Source organism: Anoplopoma fimbria, chromosome 14, assembly GCF_027596085.1.
Source record: "Anoplopoma fimbria isolate UVic2021 breed Golden Eagle Sablefish chromosome 14, Afim_UVic_2022, whole genome shotgun sequence".
NCBI lineage: Eukaryota > Metazoa > Chordata > Actinopteri > Perciformes > Anoplopomatidae > Anoplopoma > Anoplopoma fimbria.
In genome coordinates this window covers 5,724,679-5,752,504 of record NC_072462.1, presented here as the reverse complement: position 1 = coordinate 5,752,504, position 27,826 = coordinate 5,724,679, and the positions used below count along the sequence as shown (strand labels likewise).

Sequence of the window (27,826 nt, the reverse complement as noted above, 5' to 3'; positions counted from 1 at the left end):
ATTGCCCATTTTATTATGAATCAAGCTCTCTGTTGTGCCTGCAATAACCATATGGTTATTATTTCCTGTTAATAAGAAGTCTGAGCAGTGTTCATCTAATTTCAAAGATTATAAAAACTGCTTTCAAAACCAACACGTTTTAAACTTTGGCTTGATGGTAAAAAAAAAAAACCCAACAACTTTATGGGGGTTTAATAAAGATTTCTATTTTTCATTTGGATCTCACTTATGTTGCATTCATTAAACCCATTAAACATCTTTTTTTCTGGCTACTTGGAGACGGCGCATATGAATGTACATGGCCTTTCATCACCTCAAACAGTTGATATGGCAAACAGTTGACCAGCACATCCAGCAAGCAGGAAGAAACATAAGCATTACTTTTGGGTTGTATTTTCATGACACCTGACAAAATCCCAATATTCACTCTCCCTCTAGCTCTGTTTGGTCCTTCCCAACTTCTGAGGGAAATATCTGCGACGTGATTTATTTTCACTGACGGGTAATGTAAGGCATTAAAATTTGAAATTTTTGTACGATTGCGACTCCAAGGAGGCTTTCTATCAGTTAATAACAGAATCAATCCGAGAATTTTTGTGGTCGGCTTGTTTACTGTCTTTAGACATAGATGTTCAATTTGTCTCTGTGCTTTCAGCGGAATCAGAACGTTAAAGCTTGGTATTGGCTCTAGGATGAGAGGTTAGCCTCGACCAAAAGAGGAGGAATTCGCACCTCAACACATTTTTTCTAACTTTTGTTCTTGTCATGACTACTTTTTACAATGATTGCAAATATTACGTGTCAAAAAAGCAATATTTTTTTGGGGGGAACAATGCCGATTTTTCTGAGCTTTCGTATCAGCCAATCATGTCGTGAAGAATGGACATATTTTAATCATACACTATAGTTTATAACAACGGGGATGCTCCGTAGTCAGACATAGTTAGACGTGTGGGTGTGGAGTTAGGTCAAGAAAGTAATTAACAAATAATGAAACAAATAACTTTTGCTGTTGAGTAAAGTCATGTAATTACTTTTTCTATGGGTGATATGTAAGGGTACGTCAACATTTTTAAAGTAACTTGTTGAACACTGTGAACAGTGAATTTATCTGAGCCTTATCACTGGAAACATTTGTCATCTGCGTCTGTGAACAACCAAAATGAGAGCGTCTTGTATGATCCAATACAGTAAGGTTGATACCAAAAAACTAAAACAATGAGCTGAAAGGTGCTAAAACATCCCATAAAGATGAGGGGGATTGCAGATTTGGGCGATTATTCTCTTTATTGGCACTTTACTACGAGCTACTCCTTTCACACTGCACATGGAAATGTGCGCATTGTTAATATAAAAACATTGACTGCTGCAGCTTTAAGCATTGGTCTTGGAATTGTAATCCTGATGGATGGAATGAAAAGATGCTGTCGGAGCCAGTAGCCTTTGCAATGCCAGGAGTGGCCTTTTGAACACAACGTGCACCTCTTGACTAATGCTGAGTTCTATTGTTATCACATCTGAAATCCCTCTGCTCAGGGGGCAACAGACAAAGACAGAAACTGACACTCTGCAGGGAAAGTCGCTGCAGCATGACTCCGTTCTGATTGGCTCTGTTGGGCAACTAGAGCACAAATACGACCGGCCGGCTCCACCCGTCAGATCCCATCCACTCCATCTTTATCGTGCCAGCTAGCGGTGCTGCCACTGCTGGTCGGGCTAGCTGATATCCAGATGGCAGAACTGTCAACAACCTGAGCCCCTGTTGCATGGTCCACATTTATTGTTGACTCTGAAGGCATGTCATAAAATGTGATGTAAACTGTTATACCAGGAGATTGTTTAATACTCTAAGGCTATCCTCAACAATTATCTCAAAATGATGTTTTACTTACATAACTTCAGGTCTATCAATAGGTTATGTCAAACTTCATGTGTGAATTGAATCAAGGGAAAGTACTTTGCTTAATTATGGTCCTTTATCCTGAAATGAGCTTCAGTGCAAACCGAACATCTGGCTTCACAGCAAGTTCAAAAGTATTTTTGCTAATGTTTTAATTACTTGTGGATCCGGTATATTAAGCTTTTGGTTTTGTTGTGTTATTGGTTTGCAATTTTGTTAGTTATCTGCACTGAAAAATAGGCATATGACTTGAAGCATTTTGGATTATTCCCAATTGTGTATTATGACAGCTTGTGTATTTTTATTTTTTTATAAAATAATGAAATATATTGAGAATAATGTACATTAACAGCCTTTGACGTTAATGCAATTTTTACCCTGCTAACCTCTTATCTTGAATGCAGAGACATTATACCAATAAATAATATGCATTGTAACGTGCAGGTTTTTCATCTTTGTAAAGGAGTGAACGATAAATGCATTTTTAAAAGTGGTGTTCGCAGGATGAAGTTTGCTACCAGCAGAGCACACACACAGTATGGAAGAGGAAAACTGGGTCACGGCAAATCAATTAAAGCTGTTTTTCAACAGAGGCTAAACAAAGACCTTTACAATCCTCTCCACAGCTCGTTTGTTCATCTTGACCACATTTAGACCGGCACGCCCACGACCACCTCTTCTCCATGCTTTCCTCATCACTGGTACCACACAAGTAAGGAGGCCGACACCTCCTTAAACACTATGCCTCACACTTACTTTAGAACAAAACACTGTGGGGTATTCTAGAGTTGGCCTGCCGCAGTACTTCTGTTTCCAAAGTACATTCACACACTTACATTTGTCATCATTGTTTACAAACTGTAAAAGGGTCTTTATACTTTTTATATGCTTGGAATATTGTCACCGCAGGACATAATGCTGAGAGCAATTACGTTACCCTCGCACTGGAGGCTACTTGGCAAAAGAAATGCAGATTATTTGTACGGTTATTTCGGTTTGGTGTTACGGTTGAAAACCTGGGAAAGCAGTCTGGTATGAAGGTCACAAACAAACCTGTATCATACTTGTGGTTTGTTCCAGAGTAGGAAACCAAAACTTAAGAGTCCTTAACTTTTCCAATACAACTTCATTTAAAGTGTAGCCACTACAAAAAAAAAACTTCCTGTGTTGAGAAAGGGACGGCTCAGTGTCTTCAGTGACTATGAGCCAGTAGACCTAACCTTTCTACACAGGCCAGTACAGAAGCACTTCAGACTCCCGCTGAGGGCATTCTAGGACTCTTTAATTTGCAAATCAAGCCCATATAGGTGTGGTGGTCATTGCACTAATTATGCGCCTTGGGATTTTGTCTCTTGGAGATTAGCACTAAGTAAAATCAGGTTGATTTCAAACTTGATTTCAAAGTGGCGTCATCCTTTTGATTGGGTAAATGTTGATGGATTAACACTTGCCATCATCAATCTGAGTGTTATTAGACGTTTGATCAAAGCTGTCTTTGCTCTATGAAGTAGAATTACTGCCTTGCAGCTGTATGCCTCCGCCAACAAGTCAAGTTGCACTTTACATCCATGGCCGTCTAAAATATCCTCCTTTTATCATTTTAAACCTTTTAGACATTTGTCTGAATTTGTTGTAACTTGCATATTAATTCTTGAGTTATTGCCAAAACATGTTTCATAAGGTCACAGTCACCTTAACTTTTGAGCACAAAAATCGTATCATTACATCCTTGAGTCCAAGTGGATGTTTGTGCTAAATTTGAAGAAATTCCCTCCAGGCGTTCCTGTGATATTGTGATGCAAATACTTACTAAGCAACCTACCAAATAACATAATGTCATTAAATAAAGATATGTAAATTAGTGAAAGGATTAAATAATAATGGAACCGAGGTTATGTTAAGGCCAATATTGTTATTGGTTAAAGGCTGGAATTATAAGTATTTATATACGAAACACAAAATGTCAGTGACAAACAAGCTTCACTAACTTTTCCTGACTGGATTATGAAATTTAACAATGTGCATCAGCAGTCTTTCAGCAGCAAGGCATGTTTTTTTTGGAGGCTAAAAGGAACTTGCCACCTCACCCCACCTGAATGAGAGGTGATGCAATTCACCATCTTATTGTCTCCTGCCCTTTATATGAATACTTTCCTGGTATTGTTGCAGAATGCATTGCACAGAGGAACCACGGACCCTGCAGGCACCATCGTTTCTCATTTTTACATCTAATTTGCTGGACAAATGAGATGTCGGACTAGCCAAGAGAGCATGACACCAGCAGTGATATGAAACCCGTCTATGAGGGATCATGCTGCATAGATATCTGTGCGACCTTTAGTGTGCTGTTACAGACAAATTAGACCTCTCTACCTAACCCACACACTATTGTGCCTCTTACCTTTGTGTGTGGGTTGAGGTTATGACTTTTTGATAAGAGGTCTTCAACAAAATCAGCCGAAATGTCTGTTAAATATTTTGATGTTTAACATCAATTTTGCTTTAATAAAGCAAAGAGTCATAGGTGTTTTTATATTGTTTTCACTTTAGTGTGGTGGAAACTCTTTATTAGCAGTTACTGATACTTAATTGTTTTGTTGCCCGGGGTTAGATACGATTGATACCAGTCTAAATATTAAACTATATCTAAGTTTAAATATTAAACTATATCCAGTTTTATTGTGCAGAGTCTCTTTTTTTAAATCTTGTAGGGTTGATAAAATACCTATTAAATCCTTTATTGTCATTTTCTCATGAGTTTTACCTTCTTAAGATAACACATTTGGCATACATGCTGTATTTATACATATGTACATTACTAATATAATATCCAGAATGAGGGGGGCTCCTCTGCTCTTGTGCAGCATGCCAACAGCATTCATTGCATGCTTACTTAACTTGCATGAGGGGCTCCTGTGCTTGGAGCTAGTGATTGTTTCAGACACACACAGGTACATTCTCAATACCTGAGCTAACTTTGTGTAGTCTGAGTCTACGTCATCATTGCTAAAGCTGCTGTTTTCCCACAACTTCACCTCTAAAAACAGCCTTTTACTGATTTCCAGCAAATTGGATTATTTAGAAAATCTTTGTGTAGTTATCCACGGTATCATGAAACTTTGGCAGATAGTTTTCTACCTGCTGTTTGATTGTTTGTAAATGAGTACAGTGTTGCACATAAGCACTGGGGGTTCAGTAGAAGATAATGTGTTTTTTTTTAATTGTCCTTAATTACTAGCTAGAATATGGGTTCACAGAGAAAACACAAAAAGCCAGAACAAAAATACTAGAGGAGATTAAACCAGATTTAAATCTTAAATCTAATATATATTTCACAGTAGGAATACCACAAGGAGGCTTAGATGACAAGAATCTGCATTATTATGAGTGTACATTTGATATCCCAAAAAATTATCACAGTCTCCCAGCTACTACTGCAGCCTTCATCCTTAAATCAGTGGGAAGAGAAGATTTAAAGTGTCTTCGTACTGGAACAGCCTCCGGCTAAGCCGATGACAACATCAAACGAACAACAGAAACCATGAATACCCGATGCAACCTGCTTGGGCTATAAATGGTTTCAGTCTCAGAGGGGGAGAATCTTGATGATAATGACATCACATTTCACCCCCCAATAAGCAAAACATAAACACACACACATATACAAACATCAACAACTCTGCATATTTCTCCACACCTATTTTTAAGACCACAAAGCAAACAGCAAGCAGAAACAAATCAGCCGTCCAATATCCATCTTTGATAAACAACCTCGACTCCCAATAAAAACTTTCAAAAGTGTTCACATTACACTGACACACTCACATAAAAAGCCCCCCCCCTGAAGCTTCCATTAACCACCTGCTACTACTATTCACACAATAACAATTGCAAAGATAACTGTAATAACCGCACATTGTTGTCCCTGCCGTTCTGCTTTTTTGCTCTGTGGAACAAGTTCTGAATCTGAAGCCATAAACGTCTTTAAACAATTTCAAGAATAACCACAAATGACATGCAGCTATTTTGTCGCCTGGAGACCAAATAAATAGATACAGAAGAGAAATATGAAGGAACCGTAATGCATCACAGAAGCAGGTTGGTATTGTGTCATAGTGTGTGGGAGGAATATGCTAATTTGCCTAATTGACCAGAGCATTTTACTCACACACTCCATCGAGGGTCACCACTGGGGTTACTTTAACGTGTTTGAATTATGGTGCTTGTTCAATACTATTTCAGGCACTCTGGTTGATGTACATTGTCAGGCACCTCACACTATGATTGTATCTTGTTCTGACATGCAGAGCCTTATCCAAACACAAAATGCACTGACTGAGATGAACACAAGTTTAATAACAATGAGGGACATTTTGGATTTTCGGGGATGTTTGTAAGTGATAAAGAGGATAAACAGTTAGAGTTACAAGGTGAAATAAGACACCGATGCTGATATTAACTAAATTATAAACTGTGTCACTTTATGTTTATTTTGTAAAGTTCAGGTTTTATCATTTTTTTTTATCATTTATTTATTATTGTCTTATTCTTGGGTTCCATGGTTTTGTAAGCCCAAAAAGGTCATGAGTCTCTTATAGTTTATTTTCCCTGCTAAAAGATTATTTGCTAAAAACATTGCTTTAAAGAGACACTTGACAATTTTGCAAGATTTGTAGGAAATTGTAAATAGCCAACACGATGGCACTGCACATGTTTTGACTTACCACCACCTTTCGAAATGTCTTTTTTGTGATGCAATAATTGGAGTCGATGTTGCAAAGTGTTGCTGAATCAGGGGCTGCCTCTTATTTGCATGAGTGCACCATATACATAACTATATCACTGTCAGGTTGTTTTGTTGTCAGTTGTTGTTTTGTGTTCCTGTACTGTGCAAGAGTTTAAGTTTATAAAATTGCTACGATAACAAGGATAACACTTATATTATACATGATTTATAGTTTGTGTATACTATATTGGTATGTAGAAAAAAGTTAAATCCACACTATTGAAGACATATAGAATATGCAAATTAGCTTTAACTGATGATGGGGTTTTTTTAAGGACAGTCTTGTAACACTCATTTCTATAGTGATTGCAGTTACATTAGAAAAAGAAAGTGTAGAAATGGTACCTTTTTTTATAAGAAAAAAAACATGTTAATCACTAATCTATTGAAGGTACTGGCGTACACAAAGCAAGATTAGCATTAAGTAAGTAAAACTATTAAGCTCCCAACTTTATTCTATTCCTTTATCTTACACACAAGACCTGGTTTTCCGTTAATCTTCATGGATTTTTTGAATGGATTCTTCCAGGTCAAAATCTATTCATAACAAAACATGCATATCAATCCATGTGCAAACAGGTGCTACAAGAAACGATGGCAGATGGATACAATATGGGCTCTGTAAACAGCAAACAAGAGCAAATACATTAACAGAAACAGCACACATATTGAAGTTCAGCAAATGAATGCATGACTTTTTGTTTCTTTTTTTTCTCTTAGTTCCTGCAAAGCGAAAGATCATGTTTCCCATATTCGATTCAGCCTGCTTTATATATTCAGAAAATTCACATAATCCCTTCTACCTTATTTCAGTGGTAGTGCAGCCAAAGCAGTCTCACACTGCAAATGGTGCTGTTGCTGCTCCCTCAAACTTGATATAAATTATAACGAATGGCCTCAGTCCCCTCAAGCCCGAGTTCCACACCTTTGACCTCTCAGCCTGCATTTGTTAGTATGAAGACATCTCTCCCATAACTAGCAAGAAGAGTGGCGGGACCATCTTGACATTGTTCCACCTCTTGGGAGCAACAAACAGCATGTGTAGAGTTTATGCAGTTTTTACAGCACAGCACCATACATAGGAAAAGTTTATTTTGCCAAAGAGAAGATGCCAAATTAGGGACATTTTCAGTCAATTATATGAAACAATTTCACCCAAAGACTGTATTGCAATATTCTAACTATGCTAAATAGTTTTATAATTCCAATTATTTTACAGTTAAGATGGGGTAGTTCTCCTTTCCAACCTTGGGATGACACGGTTGTCTATTTTATTGTAATATAACACAATCTCATTCTGTCTAGAAATATAAAAAACAACTGCATTTCTACTGTTTGTAAATTCATTATAAAATATTTAGTTCATATTTAAAGTCTTGGTGTATTTAGTGCATTTAACTTCCTTGATGCATATTAGCTGATTAACATCACCAGCACACAAAAACAAGTCTCAGAGAGAATGGTTCCGGTGCCTGAGAGAGAAATATAAAAGGTTGGTGGGGTAAACCAAGGCAAAATGAGTTTTGTGCCAGATAGAGATATGCAATCACACTGAGCATTCAGCATGTTGTTTCCATATTCTGTGTCTCTTTTATATGGTGTGTGTGTTTATTTATTAATATACCGCATTGATTTAGTTGGGTGCAGCACTCTATTTAAGACGCCATCTGCTTGGAACCAAGAGTAAGAGTAATTAAAACAAGCTTGCTTCTTAATAGAAATCAGCATAAAAACAAATACAATTTGTGAGCCACTCTCTTTTATGGTTTTTATCCCTCCGCCAATTACAATTCATCTTCAACAGCATTCAGCAAATGTTCACAATGTGATGAGCCAAATATGATAATACTAATAATGCTAATTCAAACATATGGGGGGGTGGGGCAGCAAACATATGTGCAAATATCCACAGAAAACGGAAACTGAAGAAGCTGATTTGAATATACACACATCTTCCACGATGCCAAATACTTAAATTCAATAAATTCAATTCAATCAAACAAACAATTATTGCTTTTAGTTTGTGCTTGAAAAGTGATAACCGGAGAATCAGAGATAGAATTTAAATGAAAGACTCATGCTCAAACTGAGTTGTGAATTTATGCATTGACATGGATAACACAGTGGTCTTCTTACGTTTATAGTGAACATTTAGGTTTACAAACGAGATATAGCTGCATTGATATGCATGCATTTATACAACAAGTCTGTTTGCTTTAATCATTGTTCAAAGAATATCACCAAACGTTACACACGACATGTGAGTGCAATTAACACAACTTTCCTTGCTCAATGAATCAAACCGAATAATTTTAAAACTAGAATGAGAGGAGGGACCCAAAGTGGGTTATTCCACATATCTAGGAAGGAGGCCTTTCTTAGTGTAAAGCCTTCTGCCTAACTTATAAAGGGTTTCCGGAGCTGAGTTAGGATAGAGAATGCCCTTTTTTGGGAGTCCATCTATGTTCTTTTTTTTGCAAACAGGCAAAATAATTTTATTTGTTGATATATAATCCAGTTTGCAGTTCAAAAATGCTCCAGTGTTGAATTGAGGGGATACAGTGCAATAAATCACATCGAGTGTAATGATATAATATCAAAGATTTAAGGTGATGTCTTTAGATGTTATTGGTTTGGTCCAACAAAAATGGAAAAAAGAGAAAATGCATAATACTTTTCTTAAAGAAACCCATTTACCACAACAACAGCATGAGAAACTGAAGATTGGGGTCTCAAACTACATATAAAATGTCACATACGTACATGTGAGGAAGATGACAATGGTGAGGTAGATCCATCCATACTCAGGACTCACTGAAGGCTGCAATATGGGGTTGGTTAATAGCTAAGACAACACATTAAGAAGATTTAAGAAGTTTATCTTAGATCTGATGGATTGAGGACAGAAGAACAAAAATAACAAGGACCAGAAGATTATATAGATGGATGTGATATTGGGTCCAGAGTTAGAGAAAAAAGCAAGACTCATAAAACAGGTATATAACAAGCTGGGCCCTAAATCCACCAAATCACTTGCCAAACTTACAAAACAACAGGCTTTCAACACCACTCACACTATTACGGATCCCTTTACACACAAATTGTAGAGGGGCCAAAAGGTATAGCATATATCTTCCATTAGTATTATAAATAATTGTAAAACACAAACCTCTACAGAAGATGGGGAATAAATTGGGATTTTTTAAAGTACAAAATAAGACGATCACATCAGAAATATCACAGTGGAGATAGAGAAGACAAACAAGGCTCCAGACAGCGATGGTTTCCCTATCGAGTGGTACGAAATATTTCAGACTGAGCTGAAAAAAACTTCATCAAAGAAGGCGAGACAGCCCCCTCATGAAAGAAATCGAAAACAAGGAGAACTGTAATAATTACAGACCAAAAATCAATTCTACATATCGACTCTAATTCGATGACTGAAACCTTCATGCCAGATTTAATTGATGAAGACCAGACTGGGTTAATAACAGGCCAAAAAACACAGGGTCGTATTAAAATAATCATACATATGATAAATAGGATAGAAATAGAAAAGTAAACGCACAGCCCTGATAAGCCTTGATGCCTTTGATCGGGTTAATTGGTAAATAGACTTTTACTTAGCGTTTTCTGACCACTCAAAGTGCTCTTACACTACATGTTATTCCCCCATTCACACCCATTCATACACTGATGGCACGGAGCTACCATGCAAGGTGCCACCTGCCCATTAGCCTAACTAACATTCATAGCATTCATCCATTGCAGGCACAGCCTACACTAGCAATTTGGGGTTAAGTGTCTTGCCACATTGAATAAACTAGCCGAGCCGGGGATCGAACCGCCGATCCTCTGATTGAAGGAAGACCTGCCCAAAGTAAAGGTAAAGGCCTCCATAACTTGGAGATTTGTGGTTAGCAAAAAAACGAGAAAGGGATGTTGTCCATGTCCTACCCTGTTTGCAATCAATATTCAACCATTTGCCCAAGAGATCCATCAAAGATTTGGAACTGAGCTATTGGGGACAGGAGACGTAGAATTGTCCTTTTCATGGATTCCAACGTCTTGTTTCCAAGTATGAAGGGGATCTTGAGAAGTTTCATTCATATCTAGGATATACATTGAATGGCTGAGCTTCTCACCCTATCCCTAAGGACGCCAGCCACGAAAACTCATCTCCAGCCACATATCTAGGATATACATTGAATATTTCAAAAACATTTTTTTTATTCAATTATGCGCATCCGAAAGAGAGGTTTAATATTAAATATGATTCAAAATCAATCAAATACCTAGGGGTGTATATTACAAAACAATTATCAATGTTGTATGGGGCCAATTATGATCACATCAACCAAAACACAAGACAGAATATAGTAGGATGGTCCACATGGATTTTTACTGTCAGATCAGTGTGGTGAAAATGAATATTTTGCCTAGGGTATTGTATTCATTTCAATCGCTGCCAATAGAGGTACCACTAAAACAATGCACAGAATGGGATAAATATAAATAACTACCTAGATTTTTTTTTGGAAGGGAAGAAGGCCAGAGTCTGATACACAACACTAACTAAAACAACAAATGAATTGATGTGTTGATAGCTCTACAGCGAGATGAGACTGAGACATACATCCCTGTCAACCTCATCCAAACACTCTTGGGGACAGCGCTTCTTGGACATATTATGAGTTTGATCGATCCAATTACAATATTCAAGTTAGAAATCAGGTTCACTCAGACATCTTGAAAAAAGAGGATTGTGAATACGAACGAGGGATGTATTATTCAACATTTAGGGAGTGGATGAAATAAGGAATAACTTACTATTTCTGAGAAAGAAGTTTTAAAAAATTTGAAGAATAGATTTGCACTTCCAAATCATGACTTTAGATATCTTCAACTGACTTGAAATTACAACACAAAAGTAAAAGGGAAGGCACGAGAAGAAAAAGATCCAGAGGTAGAAGTGATGAGAAATGCATATCATCATAAAAAAGAAAAAAGTATTATTTCTAGACTTTGTCATAGTTAAAAGGAATGTCGTGCTAGAACTACATTTCAAGTGGTAAAAGGAATTAAACATCACATTTTCTGTTAAATAATGGCATCATCAGGTATATGTCCACAAATTCACATAAATTAATTTAATTGGAAAATCTTTTTTGTCTAACTTTATTACAACTTCTTACTTCTTAAAGCGAACAACTTCTAATGCTGGAGGAAATGTGTCCATGCAGATGACTATTGTGCACATATCTTCGGGAGGTTCTCAAAAGTACAGCCATTCTGGGAGAGAGTGAACTCAGAATTGAATGAGGTATTAGGAAATATAATCTCCAAGAAGTGTTCCATTTTATACCGGGGCAATATAGCTAAAGTGGTGCTGAGAGAAGATAATGACCTGGTCAAATCCTATTCACAGTTTGCAGAAATGCCATTACAAGAAACGGGCTTAGAACAGACCACCCAGACATAGACAGCGGTAAGTTATGGTACAAGAAATATTTGAAATGGAAAAAATCTCTTATTATTTAAGAGTGATTTATGTGATCAACATAAAATAGGAAAACTAGAATAGGTTAAAAAGAAAAAGACATCAGCACTGTGAGATGTTATTGACGATAATGTTATTGTATTATAGTAAAAATACGCAAATAGTACGGTACACTGCACAACTAGAAGTAAACAGTTTACTCCTCTTTGCAGTCATAAGTTTCAATGTTATATTGTCATTTGACTTGTGTATTTATAAAGCAATAATGAAAAACGCCTTGTTCCCTCATAGCTCTGTGTACGAACAGGAGTCAACAGGAAGTCCATTTATTCATATGGGCTTGTAAACTTTTTTCCTTTTTTGATCCGCACTGTCTGCCAATGGAATTGGGGGTTTATCAACTGATTGATATTTGTAATACTGATATATTTTTTCTAAGTGAAAAGTTTTATTGCATTTATTGCATTTCTATTTCCTGGGGAGTCACTCTTTAAAATGGGAAACCATGGCGACCAAATTTTTTGCTATAGGCCTCATCTATAAACCGTGAGAAAACAAATTTGTGTGCAAATTAATATTCCTAACCATTTTTACTGCCATTACCGCATCACCTTTCATCATCTTGATTAGCTAAACCGGCCATTTCAAAGAGATATACATTTCATAAATCCGAACTTTGTTTTATATATTTGTTATTAAAAACATATACACATATTAAATACTTTAAGATGCGACCAAAGGTGTAGACAAAGCTGTATGAAGCTTGGTTTAACAGATTATTCAAGTTACAGCATAAAAAGAATCAGTGAATTTCAATATCTATGAATACTTGAAATGCAATACTGATCGTCAGTATCTACTCGTTCAACCGGCATGTGCAAGAGCTGCACGAGAGATTTCCCCCGGTGGGTTTGTGACAGAGGAACAGAAGCCGACTACTCACTCAGACACTCGTTGGCAGAGTCCCCAGTGGCCCTGGCCCAGGGTCTGTCTTGGTAGAAGGGGTGACATCTCTGGCAGTCGTCTCCCACCGTGTGATGTTGGCAAGAACACACCAGGCCCCGCTGGTCCAACTCAACGCACTCGCTGGCGTGACCGTTACACTTACATCTGAGGGAAACACAGACAGATAGATATGTTAGGGAAGTAGGTACTACTTTTCCTATGCCCTTTATCTCTCTCTCTCTTACTGTGCTTCTTCTGACTGACTCAAGTGGAGATAGACTAATGCACACAGTGAATGGCGTTGAAGGTAGAGGAGAGGGCAAAGTGAGAAGGTATTTCCACCTTAAGGAGTTGTCACTTCTTATTATCTATAACGCGCATAAACACGGCTCGAGATGAGGTGGGGTTTTCATTTCCATTTAGCAACTTCACTATTCAACTGAGCACTCAGTGTTATTACGCTCACTCTGTCCAACAGTAGAAAAAACAACTTCAAGCCTGTGTCTCTGTGAGCAGTAGGTATCAGTGTGTTTGTGTTAATGGTTTACCGACGTGCATGCCGATATTTACTTTCAATCTTTGTGTGCACACACCATCTTCAATGTTTTACAACTTCCCAAAAATAAGATGAGTAAATAAATCCTGAGATAGGGTATTTATGAAGCAATTTTTCACAACTGGATTGCTAATTTATTTTCTCATTGCATGTAGAGAGCCTATCATTGCCTCTGCAGCACGGTGGCAGCTACGCCCTCCTGTGTGTAATATTTCCTGGCAGTGTCGTCGGGTTTTGTCAAGTGGCAGTGATAGGGGACGGGGACTTGTCGCTGAGTGGCAGGCTCTGTCAAATTTAGCCAGCTGTCCCGGATCCAGACGCTTGCTAGCCTGAGGCTCAGAATCAGTTATTTCTGTTGTCGCTGAGACGACAGACAACAACCCCAGTAACTCCAAAGTGCTTCCAATCCGCATATCAGATCTCTCTGCTGGAGCGGACGTGAGCTGCTCGGTGATAATTCAAACTGAATATAATGTGAGGGAGGGGACCTGAGCTGTACAGTCTGCTCCAAAAGGAAAAAAAAATGCAATATGTTGAGTTATCGTGTTATTCCTGAGTGAAAAGATGCACGAACAGCAGTTTTCACATGTGGATTGTTGCCTCCACAATTCTAGCACAGTTGTTTTTTGTAGCAGTCCAGCATGGGTTATGGTTGCATTGATATCCTTATAAATCATGAGGAGTCTTTTAAAGCATCTGTGAGTAGCACTCACTGGCTGCCTTGGCGTGGTGTAGCGCTGAGGTGTGAAGGCATGTGAACTCATACAGAAAGCACAAGGCTAACATGTTGTCATGTGGCTCTCTCCCTCAGGTGTTGTGGCATTGGAAGGTAATTTGTCCTGTCCCTGCAGTGATCCTAAGTGTTTATGACATGTGTCAGATTACATTTTCTGACACATGATTAAGTAGTTGAGGCTTCATCTCAACTACTTAATCGTCTACTTGCATCTAAGGCTCCAAAGTGCAGCCTGGTCCTTGGCACCACGTCCTCTCTCATTATTGTGAGTAATAAAGCAAAAGAAGTGGAAGCAGGATGGATCATTATCTTGGTTTATTCTCAGCTGATGGCAACTTGACAGACAGCAAGCTGTCTTTCTTTTATCAGTTTTGTAAACAGCTTGACAGGAAAAGGTTCTGATTACTTGTCATTCTTTGGAGACAAACAGTATCCATGTGGTACAAAACCCTGTCCTCTAAAAGTGAAATTCATACATATACAACATGTGCTTATTCAAATACGTTTTAATGGAAAGCTAACACTGCCGGGATATCGTTGTTTCTAAAAAGGAAAAGGACATTTTATTTTAAGTATATCTGCAAACTGTTCACTGCAAAAGCAAAATGTTCACACTTAAAGTAGGGCTGCTCAATTATATCAAAAATCATAATAACGATTCTTTTGGTCAATTCTTAATTAATAATTATTTTTGGAAATATCAATCAATTTCTTACTTTTTAAAGTTAAATGCATACATTTTGTGCACTCCAAGCAAATTACGAGGCTAGATCTATGAAGAATGTGCTATTGTAAACAATTATGTAACTAATCAATGGTTGTATTCATTCCGCCACAGAATTAAAAAAAAAAACAGCGAGAGCCGGCCTCCGTTGTCCAACTAAGCAAGCCAAAAGAGCACAGCTATGACAAGGAGGAGAGCTCTGGATAAATAAATGTGGAAGCCCGAATCTTAAGTGAAAACAATATTTTATTATTGGCTTACCAGCTCAGAAAAGTTTGTAGTATTGGTTGATTAAGGAAAAAGTCAAAGCCACCTTGAAACAACAAATGGGACATGCTGGATTTTTTCAATATTTAACGAAAACCATAATCTTTCCTTAACTGAAATATTTTCTTGACGAGCTACAATATGCTCTGGCCTCTTTGTATGCCCAACCACCCACCCCTACCGCCTCAGGCAGCAGTTTTGTTTTCTTCCAAATCATGTTTGGCAAAGCCAATTAGAATTATATAAATGTGTTTTGTAATAAACAGGGTTTGTGTTCCATTACCTTTGAGATAGCTGGAAGCAGGAAATACAAATGAATTAAGCGAAGAAAAAAAAAACATGGCACAAAAGAATTGGTTTTTTTGTCTTTTCATTTGGCTCAAGCACAGTTTCATGGGACCGTTCTTAAGGTTAAATTCTAAAGTGTTTTAACATTTCAGAAAGAGTTTTGGCTGTGCCGGGTGACATCATCCTGGATGGCACATTCTCTGGTGTCTCTTACCTGCCGCCCACAGAGAAATCAGAGATGGCATAGAAGTACGAGCGCAACACTTTAGCGTCCTTGAAGAACTCGTCTCCAAAGGTGTTAAGCCTGTCCAAAGAGATGAGCAGGTCAGTGGCTGTCACCCATTCCTGGAAAAGCAAAAAAAAAAAGGTAGGGAAGAAGAAAGGACCGACAGGGTGAGTGGGATGTTAGAAAACACCATTTGATGTCATCCACTTGAGTCAGTGCGTTGCCTGCTGACACTCTTGGAGGTACAAGGAAGCAGACAGGATTCAAGAAGAGGAAAACACACACTGGGCATCAGCTGAGAAAGGCAAAGAGGTGCGAGGATATGTGAGCCAGGAAAAGTTGCCGGAGCAAAGACAAGAAGAAAGCGAAATGGAGAGTTAGTGGAACAAGGAAAGGAGTCAGGGGTGATGGTGTAACGGCAGGGGAGAGAGCAGATGTAATGGGGAGATAATGAGTTTGGTGGAGGACATTGAGTTAATGTCAGAAATAGGGGGCAAAGAAAGAAGGGGATTAATGGAGACAAAAGCCAAAATATGAAAAAGGAAAAAATAAAACATGACAAAAGAGACAACGCTGCAGCACTACTTCAGTATAATGGATGGCACATGGCAAAGCTCCCATCCCTGATATGATTTAAGCTCCTCTGTTTGAGCTCACTGCAAAGGTAAAGGCAGGATGAAGCAGGAGTGGGAGAAGAAAGTGGAGGGGGATAACACAAACAGAGAGAAGCCAAACGGGAAGTGCAATAGTGGGGTGCAAGATGAAAGTGAGGCCAGGTAAAGGGAGAACAAATGACATGAGGAATCTCTTACTCGAGAACAGACCCAACTTTAAAACAAATAGCTGAAGAGAAAAACTTTCTGTCTGTTTCTTGGCTGGTTTGGGACTCTGTGGCAGTCCTGAAAAAAAAAAAAAAAAGTCTATAATGCTGGACGTTTTGAAGCTTCTCCCAGAGGTCTCTTTGAAGTGTGGCAATGGTAGAGAAAGAGATTGGAGCGGATGGGCCTCAGACTTAAAAACACGTGCGATGAGTTCATCCATTCATGTTTTTTTTTTCTCAGGCACTACAGCTTGGCTTTGTAGTCCTAAAGCCCATCAGATAGCACTGGGTTTTTGCCTATTTAAGCCCATTAACTGGTATAAAAAGAACAAATTCTGTATACTTTATATCATTTGGTAAAGTGTACTGCACAATGGGAAGTATACCGTACCATAGAGTTACCATGCTAGCAGCAGAGCCCCTGGTGATTTTGTACAGACATTCATGTTCTGCCGATGATGAATCCTAATCACTTTGGTGATCCCCAGACATTTCAACTGCACCGTCAGATACACATTCCCAGCCTCTCCCCATCTCTCTGTGAGTACGAGTGTAGACGTACCTTCTAAACGGACATGTTTTGGGGCTGGTGTCTCGAAGCAGTGCCTCATTTATTTCTCCAGCAGTGCCCGGGTGCAAGCCTGTGCTTAATACAGCCTCTGGGGGTTTCTACTCAACCCTATCGGTTTACATCGGAGAAAACTAGGCTGTGGATTGGCTTGTCTCCATGAAAGGACTCGAGAAGGACTCAATAAAAGCATTCCTTTTTTTTTTTTACGGTTGTGTTATTCTGCAGTGTCGTTGTTGGTATTGTTATTTGTCATTGATTGAAGATGTTGTACCTGGTGAACATTATACCTGATTAAAATCAAGCATGTTGTCATTGCCACTGTGGGCATATTAGCAAGCTAACATTAGCATTTAACTTAAAGGACCCAAGTGCAGCTTCACAGAGTTGCTGTTGACTTTTAGTCTTGTTTTAAACTGACTTTCTGAGTATGTTTTGTAAAAGTTACTGTTGTTAACATGGACATGCATTTGATAGCAGAGAACCATTCTGACAACGTACAGTGCATTTAGGGATACTCAAACATTGCAATAAGCAAACATGGCTCCTTTGGCAGCCTAATCCAAACTTTTGTTGGCGTCAACAGTCCCTGCTGACAACTGCATTATCATGAAACATCAACAGGCGTCAACTTTCAAGGATTATCAGTCTCAAGCAAGTTTTTAAATGTCTGCAAAGTTGTTTCATACAATAGAGAAGATAACAGAAACCAATGTGCAGTATCTCTCTGGAAGTTAAAGTCGATCTAAAAAAACAAAGCTTTCAGGAATGTGATTAATAGAATAAAAAGCACTAGAATTGCTGGTTTTGCTCCTTTAACATACAATGCCTCAGCACAATCTGTATAGTTTACAATGAGCGTTGAGGTAATGTATCAACATTATTATTCGTTAGCTTCATGGCCCTTACCATGTGAAACAAAGCATTACTCTTTGTTCGTAAAGTGAATAAAACTGGCTTAATTGGTTCGCAGCAAGAAATTGAACAAAGGTGACACTCCTGCCCTCCGAGGCTCTCTTCACAGGTAGCATGATCTCTCTCAGCTTAAAATAGCACTGCAGTAAAAGTTAAGAACCAAGTTCTCTTTAAAAGAGCTGCTTTTCAGGGGCTTTGTTCTTCTGTCAGCACGACTACCAACCCTCCTGTTTCAAAGTAAAGGGCTCTTGGGATTCAGACCGCCTGCTGGTTCGACGCCTGCAGTCCCAAGAGATGCACTGCTGGGGCATCAAGAGGTCACAGCCCATTACTTGAACATCTGGTGTGAATATGCCACACATGTGTTTCTGATTGGTTTAAACCATGCAGGAATGGTGTCAGCATTGTCAGTAAAAAGAAGACTTTTCAGAGTGGAGTTTTGTGTACTCAGCAATGTGCAATCAGTGGCGGAGCTTATAAAAAAAGGTCATTTTAAAGCATGAGGATATTCTTTTTATTTTTATTTTAACTAGGTCAGCTGGTGACTCCCTTTCAGCGAAATTTCGGACCGTTCTGCTGTCGTAACTCATCCCACCTTAAGTGTCCTTACCTGAAATGCCCTCTCACTTTCTCCTATACCTCGTGTCCTTTTTCCTCTCTCTGCCTCTGCTGACCTTATCTCTGCACTCTTCTGCTAGCCGGAGTGCTCTTCAGGATATCTAGACAGTTCTGTGCCTTAGCAGCCTATTGAGGGGCTATGGAGCTGTTATTTTGTAGTAGCCGTAACGACAGTGTTGCAGAATTGAGTGTAGTTGGCTATCGTGCTATTGTTCCGGCCCTTGCTTATCGACTTTGCCCCTGCTTGACATGGCTCCGCTGGCTAATGGGGTCTGGAAGACACTGAATGGCCCTGATGCAATGCAGCTGCCAGGGAAAACAGATGCTAATTATTTATTTTGTTTTACACTCCCTGGACACTACCATGGTCTTCAGCCATGGTGTATGAGAGGTGAGCTGTGGGGTTTGAGAATGGAAACGTAGCTCCAAGGAAACACACAAATTGAAATAACCCTGTTCTTATAATGATAAAACATGCCCCTTGCTCAATAAGTCAGGTTTTCAATCAGTGAAGCAATTAAATAAAGGCCACATGAATGGAAACAGGTAGCTGTATGATACAGAAGCAGCGCTGTGGAAGACATATGGGTGCCAAACCTGCGCTAATTAGACAAAAAGAAACCCTCTAATTTTCAAAACACCCGTAAGGGGTGAAACGCACCACTAACTGTGCTGCCTAGCAAATAGTGTGCGGTGCTCCTCTGCTTTTTTCACTTATTTAAAGTAGGTAATATGCATACATTTGACGCAAAATTGGCCCCTTTCTATGCAAATGAGCCTCATTGCCAAAGCAGTCCAATTCACAAAGATCCACGCTAAACAGCCGCACGCATTAGAGTGAAATTACAAGCGTCTTTAGAGAGTTGGTGGGAACTGAAGCGCATTTAGGCTACAAGGGGCGTCTGCTCAAACTCATTTAATTTGGGATGTGGTAACAGGATGCAATGAAAGTGTGATGAAAAACAAATGAATAAAGTTTCATTTTTTTAAATACTTGAGAAAAAAAATAAAATAAAATAAATAAGGGTATTATATAAAACAAATAAACAAACCAATTACTCCCTCTCCTTCCTTTCCAAAATCCTGGGATTACATTTTTCCCTTTTCTCTCTCTTAATTGCCTTTTGGAGGTTTGGATGGAAGTGGCACTCTGGCAAGCTACTCCTAAAAAGACCTCTGGATCAGGCTGACTCTCACCCCTCCAAATCAACCCATTGGCCAAATGCATTTATACTTTGCCTTGTGGATAATTACAATCAGATAGAAATGCGTTTCTATTATAATTAGCGCATTATATTTGGTGAATTCTACCTTAAAACAGGGCAGATAATGGTTGCAAATGCAGCTCTTGGTGCTATGAGTGGCCTCAATCCATTCTTTATGAATGTGAATCCATTAGGATCCACTAGGATACATATTTTTTTTAAGCATTTGGTCTGTCTCCAAGCAATGGGAAACTTGTTGTTTGTTTGTTTTTTATGTGATCAAATCAAAATATAATATTTCCAAAAATTACAAAGGAAGGTCAATGAATCTAATTTAGCACCTAACCAAGTTAAAAGGCAAGCAAGCCAATACAGTTTGTTATTAACAAGCAAAAACAACATTTTAAAAGCAAACAAAAAAAAAGCTTTTTTATCACATACCAAAGCTTTTATGAAATCATAAAAAAAAAGTGATTAGCACAAACTGATGATCATAAACGTTAAAATGCATGCTATTATCACCTTTAATAATGAGAGGGGAGTCTGAACACTGGTACTGCATTACTATTGTGTCCCACATCCAGAGACGATAACATGCTTTGTTAGCATTTTAAAGTTCTTACTTACAGCACAATAAAAGCAAATACTCTCTTCCATTTATCATAGAGTACAAGACCATTATCATATGGAAGAGTTATTAGCTATGCTTGGTGGAACAGTGCTAACTATGTGATGAAAAGCAGACATAGTTCCAAATATCACATACTGCACTGAAAGGAAGCACTTTCTCAGGGTTAATTAGTAGTCAGCCCATTACGCATTATTTTGCGAAGCACAGCAAAAGCTTAATTAACTTTGATTCTCACTCCCTTGGAATTTGGGCCCACAATGCTTCAATGATGCTGACTTAGGGATAGGCTGAGGCGTTGAGAGTGCCAATGAGCCAGTCCTTTGCTTAAGACAATAACGGTCTAATGATCAAACGAGCAGGTGCATAGACATGCACAAGGCTGCACACAGCTAATTTTTGGGATGATATCAAACACTGTTTTTCTGCTTAAGGGCTCATAACCTCCACCCTCACCTCTAAAATCTCTCTTGTCTCTTGCCCCCGTCTGTCTCTATCTTTTCTTCAATTCATGTCTGTCTCCCTCCCTTCTCCCCCTTCTGTTTTCTCCAGTCTGTTTCCTTGAACTCTGAAACCTCTGGCTGCAGGCAGTGACGGAGAAAAAAAAAGGGAGCAGTGTCCCTCATTCTAAAGTTAATAACTTTTTAATTTAATTGCTTGTGTTCACTGTGGCCTCAATATGTACTTTTTCCCCTTTTGCTCATTGTCATTCAACACTGGAGCTCCAATTTGCCACACAGCTTTTTAGAGAGAGAGAGAGAGAGAGAGAGAGAGAGAGAGAGAGAGAGAGCGAGAGAGAAAGTTGGTGGGGGGGGGGGGGGGGGGGGACTGTTGGACTGGTGGCAGAAGAGACGGACAAACTGTTTTAATGGATGACTGAACAAATTAAATTAGAATTCAAAAAGCAGCTTTCATCTTCTGCGTTATTATTGAAAAAAGAGAGCTTTACAAACTTGACAACAGAGCCCACTTTGAAGTAAGCCATTACTTTTGCAAAAAAACCATCTAAATCCCGTGTTACAAGGTGAGAGTTGTTTATTACAAATTAAAATCATTTGGCAACGCAAACACAACCCATTAGATAACTGGTATAACACACAACGCTACGCAGATGACACAAACACCTGTGCATTCAAGTGTCACATGATGTTTATTTCTTTTTTCAATGTAATTTAGCTTTGACCTCTCAAAATGACAAGGAGATATCTTTTAAAAGAAGCAGATGAAGCGTGTGAAGTCTCTATATTGAAACTACGCGCTCTTCAGACTGAGGCACAAGCGTTAAATCTGCAAGGGGATTAAAATGCTAATAAAACAGACGGGATGCAATTCCTGTTTTTTAAGCCTCATGAAATATGCATGACTTCTGTATGAGCCACATTCAGAGGAAATGGCACACTGACATGCCACAGAGAGGAACAGGGATCATTTTATGCTCCGTTGGCAATCTGTATGTAAAGACTGTGATTTTAACCCCCGACACAAATGCCCAATCTTTACCTCACTGCAAGAAAAAAAGACAATTTAGACGCGTGATTTCTAACAATAGTTATTCCATAGGTGATCAGTCTACACTTTTATCTTCCATTGATGCATTTTGAAAACCTATATTTATAAGAGATGTATTTTTTTACAGTCCATATTGACTGAAGTACACATTCGAGACATAGTCAAAACTACTCATTTTTAAATGCATCCCTTTTCTGTGGTCTACAGTACCAGTCAGACAGATGAAGTATGGTAGGCTTTGGCCTCTTTTGAACCTCCGGGGTATGATTTTACCGCATTAGCTGGATAACTGCTCATGTCTATACAAATGCAATATTGCTACAAACAATGCTGGCAAAAACTGGACAGTGAGTGCTTAAGGCATTTCCTCTGATTACATCAACTTAATGAAAAACACATTCTGCCTGAGCAACACATTCTGAAAAAAATCAGAGACTGAGGCTTTTGTTTTATGGCGGTTAATCAGTGATTATAATCACAACGCTGACATTTTTTTTCCTACTTTTCTTTTCGCTTAGCTCTTGGAGGTTTGTATTCTGAAGAATTTATAAGAACAATCACAGACACCTAACCACATGGTATTACAGAGTGTTCTCCATTTACCTCGCTATGACATGAGAAAATGTCAAACTGAGCGACAATGGGCTACATTCCAAAGTGAGTACGCTACATTCCGTGCTTAAAAGCGTACAAACATTTAACGTACAAATCCGAGATTCAACAACAGTAACTTCCCTGGATTTCATGTACTCTTACACACCTTGAGGCAAACATACCCTTATAAAGAGAAATGGACCGTGACAGCATGCTGATTGTAAAAAGAGTGCCTTTATGACCCGTAATTAGAGGCTCTATATTGCAGGATATAGCACTTTCAAGTGTTAAACGAAACATTTCTTGCCATACTTCCCCTTGCCTGTTGCTAATCTTGCACCCACATTTCTGAATATAACTAGGCACCCATGACCATTATCTCATATTAACCACAGAAACACCAGCCACTATCACCTGTTTATGGTAATATAATCATATTCACACAAGGTTTGACTTAATTACGAGGTCTCTGAAGCTGAAGGACTTCTTCAGGTGATTGCTGCCGCTTGGCTATTTAGTAAGATTGCCAGACTCTTAGATGATAACAGATGTGCACTTGATACCTATAACATAATAATTTGAATGACAGAAGAAATAGTAAGAAGAATAATAGAAGAATAAATTGAGATTAAAGTATTGTGATGTGTTTTCTTGGAGTTCTGTATTCAACAAGACTGAGAGTGTCTAAGTAGCGGCTCTGTGAGGCTGTACTTATGCACAGCAGGGGTTTTCAGCTAAACAGTAACATCAGCATACTAATAATGTACTGACAATGACAACATGCTGTGTTAAAGCAGGTAATGTTTACCAGGTTCGCCAATGTAATTAAGCCTGATAGTGAGCTTTGATTACCTAATTTCTCACTTCTCACAAAGTAAACCTGAAGCTGATAGCAATGTCAATATTTCAGCAAATATTTGTTTTTAAACCTTATGTATAAAGTATTGGACGAATTAGAATGTTGATCACAAGAGGAAAAGTCACAATTTTAGATATATATGCTGGTAATAACAGCATAGTGGACAGAATTATAGGAACTTTACTGAGAGTGTTTTTTAAATCTGTGTGTCACGTTGCCCTCATGACAGCACAGATTAGGTCGGCTTCACCACCGGCCCCTGAAGTTCACACAAGGTCAGTCGTAAAGGCTCCGGAGGGGACAGGGCCCACATATCCTGGAAATCCCTGGAGCCAGAAAACGCTGCATTCCAGAAAAGCCTGCAGTGTTGAAGTGACACTCTCTGGGATCAGCTTGACAGGTCAACAAACGAACAAGTAGCCTACAGGCCTCCAAACGGAAACCAAAATCTGTACACCAATACACGTGAGCAACACACTGTACAGCCATTTGAAATGTATTAATTATCTTATTGAGTGGATTACGCTGGAGAAAAAATATAAACTATTCATTATTTTCACTACGGAAAATAATAATAAGCTTTTTTACCTTACCGTAAGGTTGTATTTATTGTTCAGAACCAATAGCTATTACAACCTTACACATACTCCCTTCTCTGCCGTCTCTTCCCTCTTTTTTTGCGCCCTTCATCTTATATTCAAGAAATAGTGTTGTTGCAGGAATTATATTGAGTGCTGCTCTCAACCATGACCCTTGTATTGAGTTGCCCATTTTCTTCTTGTTTTTCTGGGGTTTTGTAGCTCACGTGGGAACCTGTATGTATGTCGTCATTAAAGAAGAGTTTGCCGCACTGTCCTTTTTTTGGGGGGGATGAGTCACCGCAAGGAAAAGAATATCTTAACATTCTACCAGCATTGATAGGTTTTTTTGTATTTGCTTACTACACTCATCTGTCCCATCACCCTGAAAATAGAACGGGAATCAGAGATTTAATGAAAGAAATTGTGCAATTGATCCGCCTTTTATTCTAATGGGAGAACAGATCACAGTCAATTATGGGTCTTCTCATCTTGTTGTTTAAGAGGAAGGCAGAGAGGGAAGGTGGAGTGAAGGAGATGGGGTGTTTGGCAGGTCTGCTGAGAGATTTACCACCCAATCTATGTATTCTTGGCTTATATTGATCCTGCACAGCTTTACAATCAGTGGGTCGATGTCATCCAAAGCATACTGAAATCCAGCCAACAACACCATTAGTAGGCAGGTTTAAATGTAAGTACTGTAAGGCCTCCTTACCAATCACCCAGCCACCCATATGTCTGTCTTTACATGGCATCACCAGGAAATTAATAACCTCTAACGGTTCAATAGGTTAATGAGAAAATACAAAATGCCCTGTTGCTATGAAAGAGTAGTGAAGCTTTTTTCAAAACTGCGACAGGCAAGGGGAAAGAAGTTCCCAATTATAGACCGACTCTAAAAGAAAGGAAAAAGTTTACTTGTATATTTCCCTACATTAATTACAATCAACACGAGCAATCACAGGCTTAAGTTGTTGAAATGAATGGAGCAATCCTGCTGAGACGACAACTCATATAGCAGTACAAATAAAGATGTAATTATCATATTCAATCAAAGCAAATTATACAACAACCTACTCAGCTGCTTATTTATGTTGTTTTGAGTAAAGTGCATTGTTTTCATTGCAAAGCTTCCATAACAGCACCCATTAATTCAATAGTAATGCGTATACAGCAAAATGTCAGTAATAGTAATGATTAACTTTACTTCAGTAGGCTAATGCTTATATCTGTTGCAGGAGGCATCAAATTGGTTAAAAAAAATAATATATATATATATATTCTCTCTACATAATTATTATTAACAGCAGTTCTCATAGCTGTATACATGAAAGGGACTTTTGATAGTGATACTAATAACTTTGTACACAGAAGAACAATGATTCAATACTTTACAGTAGCAATTTATGTAATTGTATGTCCTGGGATAGATATTCTTATTATTATGTTCAGTACAAAACTGCCATATAGAATAGATTTGAATTAACTACAGGCAAACACGTGCATGCAAACCTAGATATTTTTCAACAGAATACTGCTGAGCTAACCCCAAACACCGACTAATGCATTAATTCATTGATTCCCCCCTCCATTCAGCAGAACAAGAGCAATGATTACAGAGACAGCGACTGAGGAACAGACACCAAAACCAAAAGTGGCTGATGCTGTTCCTCATTCAGAGAGTGAACGCTGTGATGCTGCTGACCTAGACAAGAGGAGACAGAGACAAGCTTGGAGCTGTGGACGGACACTCCTGGGAATCATAGGGATGTTTATTGGAACAGCATTGCCCCTCTCAGAAGCCAAAACTAAAAGAGCTGTTGCTATCATATAAGTGCTTTTAGATCCACTGAAAACTCGAATTTGAAGTCGCTGGCGGCCACCATAGGTTCAACAGGTGTACCTTCTTATATCTGTTGAAATAATCTTGTTTTGTAATATAATCAATGCTCTTCTAGAATGTAAAGACAACATCAAGTACATTAATATATCTAACCGCCCAGTCAAAAGTTCAGTGTTGGGGTCAACAAAAACAGTATTCCTGTTATGTGGAATTCTTTAAAAATGTTGCAGGGTCAGTGGTGCCCCCCTTAGTGTCAACCACAAAGTCTACAGATATGCTAGTTGCTCGTAGCTAGTTGCTAGTAGCTACAAACTAATATCAATATGCTAACGTGCTCACCATTACAATGCCAACTTGCTCATTTTTAGCATGTATAATATTTACCATGTTCAGTGTTGGATTAGTGTGTTAGCATGATAAGATTTGGTAATTAGCGCTGAACAGAAGGGCAGATGAGGATGATAGGAAAGTTAGTTTTGCAGGTATTTTGGTGAAAAAAAAGAAGCATTGGACAAAACTTTTGACCTGATGATGGCCCTTGAGGATCATTAAAGTTAATACAGTTCATCCTGATGGAGATATGAATGTGTGTAACAAATTTGATCACAATTTATAAAATAGTTGAGGATTTAACACAAAACCACAAACGTCAACCTTGTGGGATCATTCAGGTCCTTCAGATACAACAATCGGAACCATGAATGTCTGTAGAATCTTTTAGCTTTAAGTCTTTCCAATAGTTGATCAAATATTTTAGTCTTGACTAAAGTAGTTGACAGACCAAACAACATTGCCATCCCTAGCGCAACGCTTTACTAATGTGGCTAAATGCTTTAATCATTTGTGGTTTTGGACCTGAATATTTAAATATTAGGATATTCCTTGGTTGGAACTCAGTTTTCAATTTTGGGATTCAAATGTTCCGTGTTTTCTGTTTGTTCTTTTGCTTAATGTTGATTCATAAATGATCCATTATGAGTCAAATTGTCACAAGCTGTTATTTTGTCACAAAATGTGGATAGATAGGACCTCGTTCAACCAAAACCCTCAGTATAATAAACATGCATAAACGAAGGGTTTGCCAGGCCAAAGCATCAGAAATGTTTTTATGTACTTTTGAGATTCTTTTTGACTAAATTGTGTGATACAGGAAGCTCATTCCTTGAAGGATTAACATAGTGTGTAGGTTTGAGCATTACATTAGCTAGTATGTGTTTGAAGTTTGCAGTAACGTTATAGTTGTGAATGTAGCAGTGCCGTTTTTGTGCATTTTATTTGTTGTTTAATAAATGCTACAACTCCTCAAGTAACCAAGCCAAGTTTATGTGTCTTGCTTGCCACCTGGTCAAAACTTTAAATGCTAGTGAAGCTTAAGAGCCCCCAAAAAAGAATTATTTAATTAGTTGGTGTGTAGAACATCTATAGCTTATGTAAACAACAAGGTGGTTTTTTTTTTAATTCTCTCACATTGCACCCAAGGTGTGATAACACCTTAGAAAGCCCTTTACAAAACACTGCACAGTGTTTTGTAAAGGTTGCACAACTCACAAAGATGAGTACGTATAACTGCTCAAAATGCCCCAAAATGTCCTCCTCTTCCTTTACCCTTTCCAGTGTACAGAATGTAATGGGATAAATTCAGTGTGTTGGGGACAGACATTTTCTTATTTTATTTTTCTTCCATGAATTGTAACAGAACCCGGGTCAGTAGATATTAAGACAAGTTCACCCTGACCACAGTACCATTTCTTCCCATCATGC

At 38.4% G+C, this 27,826-nt stretch overlaps 1 protein-coding gene across 1 annotated transcript in view; it reads right to left on the bottom strand.

Moving 5' to 3' along the window:
• The window catches only part of lamc3 (laminin, gamma 3), a 94,532-nt gene that overhangs the window by 54,519 nt on the left and 12,187 nt on the right, over positions 1 to 27,826 (bottom strand). Inside the window, exons 3-4 of the mRNA XM_054612484.1 lie at positions 15,917 to 16,047; positions 13,130 to 13,296 (exon numbers count right to left, since the gene is read on the bottom strand). Coding sequence (XP_054468459.1) covers positions 13,130 to 13,296; positions 15,917 to 16,047 — 298 coding nt within the window. The remainder of the gene's footprint in view (positions 1 to 13,129; positions 13,297 to 15,916; positions 16,048 to 27,826) is intronic.